Source organism: Acipenser ruthenus, chromosome 41, assembly GCF_902713425.1.
Source record: "Acipenser ruthenus chromosome 41, fAciRut3.2 maternal haplotype, whole genome shotgun sequence".
NCBI classification, from domain to species: Eukaryota; Metazoa; Chordata; class Actinopteri; order Acipenseriformes; family Acipenseridae; genus Acipenser; species Acipenser ruthenus.
Window position 1 is genome coordinate 9,312,916 of NC_081229.1, and position 14,295 is coordinate 9,327,210.

Here is a 14,295-nt window from a genome sequence, read left to right on the forward strand (position 1 = left end):
CAGAACTTCCACCAGTGGTTCTCAAACCCACTTAGGGTCGCCGGGCTTTTCCCATTGGGGTCGCAGTCTAGCGGGTGATAAAGGAAACATCGGAAACCTGAATGATTTCCCATATAAAATGGGAAAACCCGATGGGGAGCACGACAGATGAAATTGAAATGGTGGAAATGACAAATGACTGCTTCCTAACGCAATTTGTCAAGGCACCGACTAGAGGGGAGGCATGCCTTGATTTAGTCTTTTCAAATAATGAAGACAGAATAACTAAAACAGAGGTCAGAGAGCCATTGGCAAACTCAGACCACAACATGGTCTCATTCGAAGTGATTTTTAAAACCCCAAAAGTAATGACTAAAGCGAAGGTTTTCAATTTTAGAAAAGCAAACTATGAATGTATGAAACAGAGACTAACAGAAGTAGATTGGAGTAAAATAGAGAAACATCCACAGAAAAAGGCTGTTTTTCAAAAATGTAGTACTAGAGGCGCAAAACAATTACATCCCAAAAGTAGACAAATCTAAATCTAAAACAAAATGGCCAAAATGGTTTAATAGATCAATTATTAAAAAATATTCACCGAAAAAAGGCACTTGACAGAGCATTTAAAAGGGACCAAAAACAAAGTACACAGAAAAAGTACACAAGTCAAAAAGGAGGTTAGAAAGGCCAAGAGAGAGATAGAAATTAATATTTCTAAGGGGGCTAAATCCAATTCCAAAATGTTTTTCCAATATTATAACAGCAAGAGAACATTCAAAGAGGATTACTTTTCACAGGTTTTTACAAAGGAGGATACAGACAACATGCCCCACATGTCGATCTGTTCCTATCCAGTTTTAAATAACTTTAGCATAACAGAGGCAGAAGTGTTAAAGGGACTAGGAGCTCTTAAAATAAACAAATCCCCTGGGCCGGATGAGATCCTCCCAATAGTACTCAAAGAAATGAAAACATTTATTTACAAACCGCTAACCAAGATCATGCAACAGTCTCTTGACACAGGGGTTGTACCGACAGACTGGAAAATAGCAAACGTAATACCAATCCACAAAAAGGGAGACAAAACCGAACCAGGTAACTACAGACCAATAAGCCTGACTTCTATTATATGTAAACTTATGGAAACTATAATAAGATCCAAAATGGAAAATTACTTATATGGTAACAATATCCTGGGAGACAGTCAGCATGGTTTTAGGAAAGGGAGATCGTGTCTAACCAACCTGCTTGATTTTTTTTCCCATTTTTGTTATTGGTGTTATAGGTAAGTAAATAAATGTTAATCGGTCCATTCCTGCTAGTTAATGATCAATTTGTCAGTTAATGCCACGAGATATAGTGGAGCGGCATTAAAGTCGACACAATTATTTATTATATTCCTTGAAAAAAAACATTTACTATTATGAACCATTTTAAACACAACGCTATGTTGCCAGTACAGTGTAATATTACTTGGTGCCAATGCTGAAGCATTAGATAATTCATATTAAACTGCAGCGGTGTGTTACGTTTAAGTTCTCCAAGTTGTGTTTTCTGTGGTCATTTTGTCTCAAATAAAGGCTTTCATTTGATACAACTTAATAGTAATGGATAAAGTGAGCCCTACTTTTTGTTTAAAGCCGTTTGAACTTTGCAGTTCAGCAGACGCAGCTTGTAAATACTGTTACACAGTTACCGATACCTGATTTGAAGAAGAAGAACAAAATCGTCACCTGGCATAATTAGGAAGTCTGTTCAACATAATATAATAACAAAAAACTATACCAATAATCACATTTCAACTTCTCTCTATTTACAGTTAGTTTTATTTACCCTAATCCAGGGCTATTTTGGACAGTTTTGGCACATTTTTTTTAGTACTTTTTTTTTTTATAATTCTTTTAGAACTAAGTTTGTGATATATTTGCAGGTATACCTTAGGGCTATATAATAGAGTTGAAACATTTTTATAACAAACAAAAGACCCTTTTCTAGTTTAAAATGTGTCCAATGTTCCAGCGCTTTGTGGAATCTTTGGACACCCCTTCACTGAACATTGAGTCCATCAACAGGCTTTCTTCAAACTGGACAGCGCCTCTTCGGCGAGTTCCGTATAATCATGGTAGCTTTTATACGTTTGAACCATTTCTACCGTCTCTGCAATCTAATGCCCTTCAGCGATGAGGATTTCCTAGTGTGAAATTCTTACCACCCTCACGTGATCAGTGATGAGATGAAAGTAGTGCGGGTATAGTAACACAGTACATATCAAGGATAATGATGATTGTATTATCCTTTGTACATATGCAGAACTATTTCTGTCCAGAGTTACCTCAAAGAAGCCGCACTACTTGGAGGTAACACTGGACAGGTCATTTTCTTGGCCATGGAAAGGGCTACAGATTAGAACAATATGTCCCCCCAAATCAGTGATTTGTGCAGATTGTGACACTACAGAGCAGATCTGCCTGCGAGCTTCAGGCTGGGCTGTACAGATGAAAGTTTGATCATGACGTTTGTATAGTCATTTTCACTCCTCGCACAAATCATACAAAAAAGGTAGATAAACCCAAGAATAGAATAAAACTAAACTGCTCATTAGAAAGCTAAGAACCAGGGCTTTAAAACGATGTACAGTTTGTTTATATTTAAAAAGTAAAACGATTTGATTTCCATTACACGAGAGTAGATGTTAAAACGTCATGCTGATTTGAACTCGGCTCTCGCCAAGATAAGCACCAACTAAGACGTAGCTTTACAGTAAACTAATGTGATCCATATGTGTCTCCATCCATTTGCGCTTCCTTCCATATGATGATGTAGATATCCTTCTGTCAGGTGTTGATGGCTGAAGTATAATGCTGGCTCCAGGGATCAGCTTATTGCCTTCCTAGCGCATCAGCACACACAACGTGTGTTACTGCAAAAAAACACTTTTTTTTTTCATTTCTGTCCAATGTTCAACCTCGTCCAAAATATCCCCAGATTACGGTCCACGTTTATTTAGACAAATAACACAGAAAAAAAAAAAAACATTAAAGCCAAAAATAACACATTCAGAACAAAAATGATGAGGGTGATGGTAAATATTACTAATACAATCCCATGTATACATATTTAAGAATAAAGTTTTTATTACATTGAAAAAAATGCTGTTAAATTATGTGGACACCAATAAACTGTGCATTGTCTCTGTGTTGCTCATCAACATCCTATCTACAGTTTCAGCATACTGTAGACTAATGTCCCTTGAAATCTGAAGCAACAGATTTAACTCTACATTTTCTAGCAACATGTAGACTGGTGTCTCCTTGGCTTAAGCTTGCTGTGTGTATTTACGCAGCATGGCTGTGTGCTTGGTTGCTAGGATACAGACTGCTAGAAGTTAAGGCAGTCTATACCTGAGTGAGAGAGAGTGAAATAGAGCTGTTGATCTTTCAGTTCATTCCACCGCAGGGCTAATGAAGAGATACTGGCAGCGAGGTGATCCAGATTTCCACTTTAGACACGTGTACAGAAATACTCTGTAGATGCAACATTGTGATATTGACACAGCTTTCTGGTATTCATCTTTTATACAATAAGTAAGCTGAATCAAGAAAATAAAAAGCCCATTGTGACAGGATTGACCGAGGTTTGAGACTCAGAGACAGTATAGAGTTCAAAAATAAAGTTTTTAATAAACAAAAATACAAAATAAACCAGCACAAGGGCCAAACAAAAAGGTCCAAAACACAAAATACAAACAAAATGAAACTTACAAATAAAGTTTCCAGGCTGGGCGTTGCCTTCACTGGATCAAAACACAGCACAAACAGAAAACACTCTTCTTCTCCTTCCAGAACTCTCTCCTTAATGGGAGTCTGAGGCCTCCTTTTATGCCAGGTGGCCGAGTCCTTAATTGAATGATTAATTGACTGATTGCTCCCACCTAAAGCAATCAATCTGGGCAGGGAGGAGAATTTAACTCCTTCCCTGCCAGTATTTCTAAGGGCAGAGCCCTGCTCTGCCACACCCATATATTTGTGTCGATTTTCCCTTGCCTTTTCTCCATGGACCTCTTTATATAATCAGCTCATCATACTATACCAAACGTATCCAGGACTTTCTTGATTTTACAGTTTTTTTTGACCATGATTTTGTTTTCCAGTAAACGTTTCTAAGGAGCAGATCAGACCCTGTCATGTAAAGATGATTGACTGGCATGTTTGGTTTGAAAATGCTCAGCTCAATCTCCCCTTTTCAGAATCTCCTCTTTGCAGTTTGACAGCGGGTGCAGGGCTGCATGCAGTATTCAGGCTCAATGTAAACCTGCCTGCCTTCACTTCCTCTCACTAACCACAGACACGTATATCCTGCTTAGAAATGAAACAGACTGACCGCTTACCAGCAAAATATGAGATGTCTGTTGTTTTGACATCTGCAGTGAACAGCACAGAGAGGTACACTTTCAATCTGTAATACTGGAGTAGTGGTCAGGGCTCTGGACTCTTGACCGGAGGGTCGTGGGTTCAATCCCCAGTGGGGGACACTGCTGCTGTACCCTTGAGCAAGGTACTTTACCTAGATTGCTCCAGTAAAAACCCAACTGTATAAATGGGTAATTGTGTGTAAAAAATAATGTAACTGTATGTAAAAATAATGTGATATCTTGTAACAATTGTCAGTCGCCCTGGATAAGGGCGTCTGCTAAGAAATAAATAATAATATTTATAGATCTATCTACATCCAGTAAACCCTGTATTTACACACACTCTTTACATTTACTTTTGCTTGGCAAAATAAAAGGACTGCAGCAACTATATATATATATATATATATATATATATATATATATATACAGTGCCTTGCAAAAGTATTCAGACCCCTGACCAATTCTCTCATATTACTGAATTACAAATGGTACATTGAAATTTCGCTCTGTTTGATATTTTATTTTAAAACACTGAAACTCAAAATCAATTATTGTAAGGTGACATTGGTTTTATGTTTTTAAGAAACATAAAAACATTGGGAAATGTTTTTAAGAAAAATAAAAAACTTCATTTATATATACAGTACTGTGCAAAGGTTTTAGGCAGGTGTGAAAAAAATGCTGTAAAGTAAGAATGCTTTCAAAAATAGACATGTTAATAGATTATATTTATCAATTAACAAAATGCAAAGTGAGTGAACAGAAGAAAAATCTACATCAAATCAATATTTGGTGTGACCACCCTTTGCCTTCCAAACAGCATCAATTCTTCTAGGTACACTTGCACACAGTTTTTGAAGGAACTCGGCAGGTAGGTTGGCCCAAACATCTTGGAGAACTAACCACAGTTCTTCTGTGGATTTAGGCAGCCTCAGTTGCTTCTCTCTCTTCATGTAATCCCAGACAGACTCGATGATGTTGAGATCAGGGCTCTGTGGGGGCCATACCATCACTTCCAGGACTCCTTGTTCTTTTTTACGCTGAAGATAGTTCTTAATGACTTTTGCTGTATGTTTGGGGTCGTTGTCATGCTGCAGAATAAATTTGGGGCCAATCAGATGCCTCCCTGATGGTATTGCATGATGGATAAGTATTTGCCTGTACTTCTCAGCATTGAGGAGACCATTAATTCTGACCAAATCCCCAACTCCATTTGCAGAAATGCAGCCCCAAACTTGCAAGGAACCTCCACCATGCTTCACTGTTGCCTGCAGACATTCATTCGTGTACCGCTCTCCAGCCCTTCGGCGAACAAACTGCCTTCTGCTACAGCCAAATATTTCAAATTTTGACTCATCAGTCCAGAGCACCTGCTGCCATTTTTCTGCACTCCAGTTCCTGTGTTTTCGTGCATAGTTGAGTCGCTTGGCCTTGTTTCCACGTCGGATGTATTGCTTTTTGGCCGCAAGTCTTCCATGAAGGCCACTTCTGACCAGACTTCTCCGGACAGTAGATGTGTGTACCAGGGTCCCACTGTTTTCTGCCAATTCTGACCTGATGGCACTGCTGGACATCTTCCGATTGCGATAGGAAGTAAGCATGATGTGTCTTTCATCTGCTGCAGTAAGTTTCCTTGGCCGACCACTGCGTCTACAGTCCTCAACGTTGCCCGTTTCTTTGTGCTTCTTCAAAAGAGCTTGGACAGCACATCTGGAAACCCCTGTCTGCCTTGAAAATTCTGCCTGGGAGAGACCTTGCTGATGCAGTATAACTACCTTGTGTCTTGTTGCTGTGCTCAGTCTTGCCATGGTGTATGACTTTTGACAGTAAACTGTCTTCAGCAACCTCACCTTGTTAGCTGAGTTTGGCTGTTCCTCACCCAGTTTTATTCCTCCTACACAGCTGTTTCTGTTTCAGTTAATGATTGTGTTTCAACCTACATATTGAATTGATGATCATTAGCACCTGTTTGGTATAATTGTTTAATAATACACCTGACTATATGCCTACAAAATCCCTGACTTTGTGCAAGTGTACCTAGAAGAATTGATGCTGTTTTGAAGGCAAAGGGTGGTCACACCAAATATGGATTTGATTTAGATTTTACTTCTGTTCACTCACTTTGCATTTAGTTAATTGATAAATATAAACTATTAACATGTCTATTTTTGAAAGCATTCTTACTTTACAGCATTTTTTCACACCAGCCTAAAACTTTTGCACAGTACTGTATATATATATATATATATATATATATATATATATATATATATATATATATATATATATATATATATATATAAACTTCAGTTTCCAAACAGTGCATCAGCTGGAAATGCTGCTTTAGAAGCACAGTGAGCTCCACATTCAACTCAAATGGTGTCTAACAGAGGGCTAGGAAAGAAGAGGCTCCCTCCCTCAAAGAGAAAGAAAGAGCGCCCCCTCCAGTCTATAGCAGATGTAAAGCAAGGAGACGGATTCCATGCGCGCACAGCTGCTTCACTGCGGAACGCAACCTTGTCAGGTGACAGAGTCAGGTGACAGAAGGGCTTCAGTGACGTCTTTCTTTCAAAATCAACAACAAACGCCAGAAGTCCGTTTTGAACTATCAGATGAACCAGTTGACAAAGAACTGACAATAAAAAAGTAAGTTGCATTTTTAATTTAAGTTTAATTGTTTGCGACGCTCGGGAGCGGGAGACCCAGAATTTGTTTGTAAAATGAACACGACATGGCGGCATCAACAAGACCGATTGAATTTCCTTTGAAGTCAGACCTGTGTGACAAACAGCCTCTGCCTGCTGCTGTATTACTGTGAGCCGCGGTGTTTTCAGCTCGGTCAATGCTTTCTGTACCAGCACAGGCATGTGATGCTATCGCTGTAGCTGTACTTACAGTTACACCATAGGCTTTTCAGCACGATAAGTAATTTAATATAACTAATTAATTGGGTTTTCGCATGGTATAGTCATTTTGTACTACCACAGGCATGTGACAATAAAATGCGATAAATCGACCATATAGACGTAAGAGAAACTATATATTGTAGCGATCTGTACTGCGTGTTTTGTGTTGTATTGTTTTGTGAAGCTGTTCCGTGTTTTCTCTGTGTCCTGAGTGTATGGAAGACGATCTGGGTCAAAAACGTGTGCTACACGTTTTAAATAAATCACTACGTGTATTGAGGTATGACACAGTCCCGGTTTTTTTGGGATGGAAGTCTCCCGTTTTGATTGGTCCTTGTCTGTCACAGGAATATGACGTCAGCTCGAGTTGGAAGGCTTGGAGGCATTGTGATCAGAGAGAGATCTGCTTCCAGAACCTTGCCATTCAAATATAATGTGCTATTGTGCTGTGCTAATATAACAAACTATGGGTGACTTACTTTATATACATTGTCGTGTTGTGCACGAATGTGAGACTTTTTTCTTTCAAATAGCATATATCTATAATCGTTTGCATGATTTAAGTTTTATATAATGTGTGTGCCCGCTATTAGTTCCCTTTCAATTCGAAGACGACCACCAATGACATTACGTATGGGATATGCCTGCCCAGGTATCGCTGAGCTCTCTATACCAGAGCTGCTGATAGGCTCCTTCCTGGGATGATGCATTCGGTCCCGCCCACCGAGGGGATAAAACTCATCCAAAGGAAGCCATTTCTCTTTCTCCTTCTCAAGACGGTACAGTAAGACCTCTGTGTTGAGATGAGCGTGTTGATAGAAAAGAGCTTCTCAAGTCGAATCGAGTTCATTGTATTTCCCTGGCATTCGTGCTGAAAGCTGGCTCGCCGCTTTCCTGGAATCAATGACTTTGAAGAAGACAGAGCCTTTTTGCCTTTCTGTCTTTCAGCAGCCTCCTCGCTTGCATGGCAGGCCGCTGTTTGTATCTGTCCGGCGTGTGTGAGCGACTGCCTGTCACCTGCGAGTGGTTGTCTCTTTCTTGAGAGTACACAGTTCCTCCACGGGGCTAGGCCTTGCCGTATCCCCGCTGTCGAGTAGACACTGCCACCTGTGTAGGCCCACCCACCTCGGTGAGTCAGGCCTTTCTTTCTACCATGTTTTTGCTGCCTGCTTCAACTCGCCCACCATGGCTTCGGCCTTGTGTCCCTCTGGTACACGCCATGCGCTGACCAGGTGTGTGTGACCGCGCGGTTAGGGTACCCCCCCCCCCAGTGCTTTGGTACCGCGGCGCACGCGAAGCCCTTCATACTTGGGTATCTCGGTGCACAAGTGCTCAGTGCGTACGGCTCACTCAGTGTCCTCAGTGCCTCAGTGCTACACCCTCCGGTGTTTAAACCATGCCTTTGGGGCTGTGCAGACATCAGGCATGGCTAAAGTCCACGCTTGCACGTTTGGGATGGTTGCGTAAAAGATATAAACAAGACCTTGACAGTGATTGTTTCATTTGTAGGGAAACATTGATGAAAACTGAAAAACAATATTAGTGAAAGTCAAAAATATGTTTATTGGTGTAATACAAGAATATAACTATTTGAAGAAAGCAGAGACACATACTCTGGGTCACAGCGGATGGAATCTGTGCCACAGACAATGGCTGCAATCACTTTTTAATAACATAGAACACTCCCCTATAATGACATCATTTGACACCCTGCTCACCTAAACCTGTATATGGCCAGTCCCCAAGCCTCACAGACATTCCTTTGCATCTGTAGATTCTCTGAGATTCTCTCATCCCCCCATGCAATCAAGCAGAGCAGAACAGACCCTTTCCACAAATGCCCATAAATGGTCATATTTGCTGTCCCTGCATTCCAGAATACCCCACCTAAACTCTGTGCTCAATGTCTCTCCATTGAAAGTACCATACAAACAATATATTAATATGGACTATCAAATTTCCTTACACACTGTAAAGTATAACCATACATATAATAGTATTTTAAAATGTACTTAATTCTTGAAGCATTACACCTCTTTGTTTCACAACACAAGGAGTGAGCTGAGAAAAGCGAAGTTGTGATGCAGTGTATTTTGAAGCTGTGCGCGGACAGGCCACCAGAGCTAACCACGAGCAAGGTCTCCGAGCCGGCAATTATAACTCCTGGGGAGAAGAGAGGGAGACCGAAGGAGACGCACAAAGGCATTCGTTATTTATTTAAAAAAAGAAACATTTTGTGATTGGCAGCTGCCAGTCCTTTAGAAAGTTTTTCTTGACTATTTTTGAGGCTATACAGTCCTGTGTAGCTGCTTTTATTTTCTGTTTTTATTTTGTCCTGTGGATTCAGTGTAGCTCGCCGCAGCGTCCATTCAAAGCCTCTTCCAGTCAGACGTAATTTAAAATTCATCCATTATTCTTCAAACCGGACTCTACAGGTTAGATTGATAAATTCCTCTGGTATTACAAACTTATTACAAGAAACTCTATGTCCCTTCGATATTAAAGCCACCCCTGCTATTTAGGTCATATTTTGTTGGCCCCTTGAATGGCCTTTACTTTACTTTATTTAATTTTTTTTTTTTCCCCAGCAGCTACTAAACAGAATCCCGTGTGCTGCCATGGACAGTGTGAGGATGGAATCTGTCCAGATTAAAGAGGAGTTCCCTGAACTTGAACTTCTCCCCTTCAAACCAAACATCCCTGAGCTGGAGCCTGTACGCCTGCGGGAGTGTAGCGTGGTGCTGGAGAGAATCTGTGTGAGAGAGCAAGGCGCTGGAGAGGAAGGCTCTCCCAACAGCATGCAAGGAGGTGGAAAGGAAGACGGGCGCTCCCATTCAGAATGCAGTCTAGCAGGTGAGTGACTCCCAGTAGCTGTGACATTGTCATTCTAGATTGCGTGATATCCACAGTGTGGTTGAGAGGGAGGGAGGGAGCATGTAGGTTACATTACTAGCTATTTGTTTTTCCTGTACCACTCCAACCACTTAAAGAAAGCACTCGCTACTGATGAACTTCAGATACAGATATAATGTTGCCATTGCCTGGGGGGGGGAGGAGGAGAAACAAGTAGTGTATGTATCATTATAAATGTTCAATGTAACAATATATAGATATTATTATAGTAATAATATAGTAATATTATTGAAAAATATATAATTGTAGACATTGAAATAGACCTGAAACATTACAGGAGGTCTTTGAAGGCAGATTTTGGTCCCAGGGCTCGGTTTCACCAGCATCAGTCTTTACTGACTCTGCTTTTACACATAAAGTAAAGGCTATAAATTTATCTTTGCTTTTTTAAACTGATGTATCCCAGTGCAAGCCCCCACAGCTTAAGTTAACATGCTTTCATCCACTCTACCACTTAGCCACATGCCCTAAGCCTACAAGCAGTCTGTGGCAGGGTGCCTCGACCCTGTACGTGTTTATGTTGTATGTGGTGTGTTATTGTTGGTGTGGATATAGTGGTTCACTGGGTATAAATTGGGCTATGTAGCAGGAGTGTTGTTAAAATGTATATTTGTATTTAGGCACCGGGATTGTACAATCACTTCACGTGCATATAGAATATGCATTAGTATGTGGGAATGAGGATTGCACAGATTGGTTCACGTGCTGGGATTCAAGTGAATGATTAATTAGTAATTGAATCCCAGCACAGCTGTATATATAGATACATGGATCACTCACTCAGGGTTGGGTGTTCAGAGTGGAGAGCAGGAGTAGAGAGAGAAGGTAAAAATAATAACAAATGCTAGTCGTGCTGGGAGCACGTTTTGTGAAAGTGTTTCGTTTTGTTGAAACTGTTTATTTCGAATAAACTGGCGCAGAAGCACAATTCACTCACCGCTCTGTGTCCTGTATTTCCTCGCTTGATGTCACCACCAGCCATCCTGTTCACACAGTCCCTCTTACTTTCTTTCCTGTTCATATTTTCCAGGTTCCAGTCCAGCAGCTAAAGCGAGGGCGGGCGGTGGAGAATATCCTGACTGTGGGAAAGGTTTCACCCAGTTAGGGCATTTTAAAACACACCAGCGAATTCACAAAGGAGAGAAACTGTATCACTGTTCTGACTGTGGGAAGAGTTTCAATCACTCTGGAAACATGAAAAAACACCAGCAACTTCACACAGGTGAGAAACCGTTTCACTGCTCTGACTGTGGGAAGAGTTTCAGTCTGTCAGGCAGCCTTGTTTCACACCAGCGAACTCACACAGGAGAAAGACCGTATCTGTGCTCTGACTGTGGGAAGAGTTTCAGTCAGTCCGGAAACTTGAAAAAACACCAGCGAATTCACAGAGGAGAGAAACCGTATCACTGCTCTGTCTGTGGGAAGAGTTTCAGTCACTCGGGTAACGTGACAGCACACCAGGTAATTCACACAGGAGAGAAACCGTATCGCTGCTCAGATTGTGGGAAGAGTTTCAATCGGTCAAACAGCCTTACTTCACACCAGCGAATTCACAGAGGAGAGAAACCGTATTTCTGCTGTAACTGTGGGAAGAGTTTCAGTCGGTCAGGCAGCCTTGTTTTACACCAGCAAATTCACAAAGGAGAGAAACCGTATCGCTGCTCTGACTGTGGGAAGAGTTTCAGTCAGTCCGGAAACCTGAAAAAACACCAGCGAATTCACACAGGAGAGAAACCGTATCGCTGCTCTGACTGTGGGAAGAGTTTCCGTTTTAAACACAACCTTCTATACCACCAGCGAATTCACAGCGGAGAGAAACCTTAAAGACTGTGTTCAATGGGACTCCTGAGGGGGAAAGAAAAACGTTAACCTTGCATTAGAATCCCTGTGTAATTGCTGTTTTGTGTATCACTGTGACAGAAATATAATGAGTTCTGGTTGTAAATCTCCCTCTCGACCTGTGAGGGTACTAAGTAGCGAAAGGGAAAGGCTTTGGACAGGTTGTCCTGACAGTTCATTCCCTGGGTCGAGAGGTCAGTCAGCCTGGAAAAAGTCGAGACTCTGGTGAGGGAACGTATTGACCTGGAAGGTAAAGGAGGTAGCAGCTGCAGGCAATAGTCAGCTGAAATCGTTTAGCAAGGGGTCATGCATAATCGCATAAAAGGGGCCGGAGAATTGTAAATCTTTTCCTTCGCTTGGGTTTCAGAGATACGAGGAGACTGGAAGGACCGAGAGATTTCCCCAAATTAAAATAAAGAGTTTGTGAGTGTTTTGTTGGTATTTTCTGTTTAGTAAGTGTCTGTGTTTGTTTCGTTAAATAGCACTAGACGGCTAAACACCAATCCGGAGCTGTCGCCAGGGGCCAGCACAAAGCCGGATCACCACAGCACTTGTTTTTCACCAATAGCACGTATTATATTGTACTTCACCACAAGCACTGAGAGCACTCACTTTGGACCTGTGATCGTGTGTGTCTAATTGTGTGTGTTTTGTACCATGTCTATTGTTTGCAGGACTGCAACCCTTTTTCATTACTGTGTAATACACATTGCTGTGTACTGCCAGCTCATTATTGTTTTCTGGCTGGTCATCAGACAATTGGATTTCTAATCATTAAAACCCTCATTTCACCTGTACTTTGTTGTCTGTTTGTTATTGGTATTACTGCATCCTCTCTGCACCTGATATACACCTGCTACTAATTACCACTTTGCCACAATTACTCATTAGATAACATGCAAGCCTCTCACCGTACAAAGCAGAATAATCATACTCACTTTAAAACAGATCACTGGTGCAGCATTACAATTTCAACCCATTTCCTTTAACCCAGGACCTTTTACAGCTCAGAATTTATAATCTGAGAGTTACAACATCTCGGTAGCACTTTATAATGAGGTCCAATGATAAACACTTTATTAACCCTTTATAGAATACTTTGTATATAAACTAGGAACAAACAGGTTATAAATATTTATAAAGTACCTTACTAGCACTATTATTAATGCTTTATTAGTTAAACGTTTATTAATGATTAATAGATGCTGTATAAATATCTATTTATAAATAAGAGTTAATAAAGGGTTTATTAGTTGACCTTATAATGACATTTAGAATGTGCTTGAATAATCTCAGCTCCCTAAGCTGATTTGTCCTTAATAACCTCATTTATAAATGGCTTTATAGATATTTATAGCTTGTTCTTTCATATTTATACAGCATCTATTAATCGTTAATAAACGTTTAACTAATAAAGCATTAATAATGGTGCTAGTAAGATGCTTTATAAACATTTATAACCTGTTTGTTTATGGTTTATATACTACGTATTCATCATCTATAAAGGGTATTAAAGTGTTTATCATTGGACTAAAAGTACTACCAATATTTCTCTGCTCACGTAACAAGGTCCAGTAGTATAATACTGAATGTGCTTCTCTTTCCTGCCATCGGCGACACATGAAGTCTGCAGCCTGTTAGATTTACAAAAACAAAACCAGAATTAAAAAGACAAAAGACCGACGGTAGCTCGATCTCACACAAAACCCACCTCGACAACAGCAGACAGACACAGAGCAACACCCACCACAGCAACAGCAGACAGACACAGAGCAACACCCACCACAGCAACAGCAGACAGACACAGAGCAACACCCACCACAACAACAGCAGACAGACACAGAGCAACACCCACCACAACAACAGCAGACAGACAGACAGACAGACACAGAGCAACACCCACCACAACAACAGCAGACAGACACAGAGCAACACCCACCACAACAACAGCAGACAGACAGACACAAAGCAACACCCACCACAACAACAGCAGACAGACAGACAGACAGACACAGAGCAACACCCACCACAACAACAGCAGACAGACAGACACAAAGCAACACCCACAACAGCAGACAGACAGACACAAAGCAACACCCACCACAACAACAGCAGACAGACAGACAGACAGACACAGAGCAACACCCACCACAACAACAGCAGACAGACAGACACAAAGCAACACCCACAACAGCAGCAGACAGACAGACACAAAGCAACACCCACCACAACAACAGCAGACAG

General features: G+C 40.9%; 2 protein-coding genes across 4 annotated transcripts in view; one reads left to right on the plus strand and one right to left on the minus strand.

The window, feature by feature from the left end:
- LOC131708993 (zinc finger protein 79-like) overlaps nucleotides 1-14,295 on the minus strand; it is a 181,304-nt gene that overhangs the window by 130,208 nt on the left and 36,801 nt on the right. The window lies entirely within an intron of this gene.
- LOC131696755 (zinc finger protein 239-like) lies at nucleotides 6,795-12,848 on the plus strand. Of its 2 annotated transcripts, none has more exons than XM_059010580.1 (3): nucleotides 6,795-7,039; nucleotides 9,888-10,152; nucleotides 11,243-12,848. In XM_059010580.1, the coding sequence occupies exons 2-3, from the start codon at nucleotides 9,918-9,920 to the stop codon at nucleotides 12,034-12,036; spliced, it is 1,029 nt and encodes a 342-aa protein (XP_058866563.1). In that variant the 5' UTR covers nucleotides 6,795-7,039; nucleotides 9,888-9,917; the 3' UTR covers nucleotides 12,037-12,848. The 2 variants fall into 2 exon arrangements, with proteins under 2 accessions (XP_058866563.1, XP_058866564.1); XM_059010581.1 differs by having other exon boundaries at nucleotides 9,891-10,152.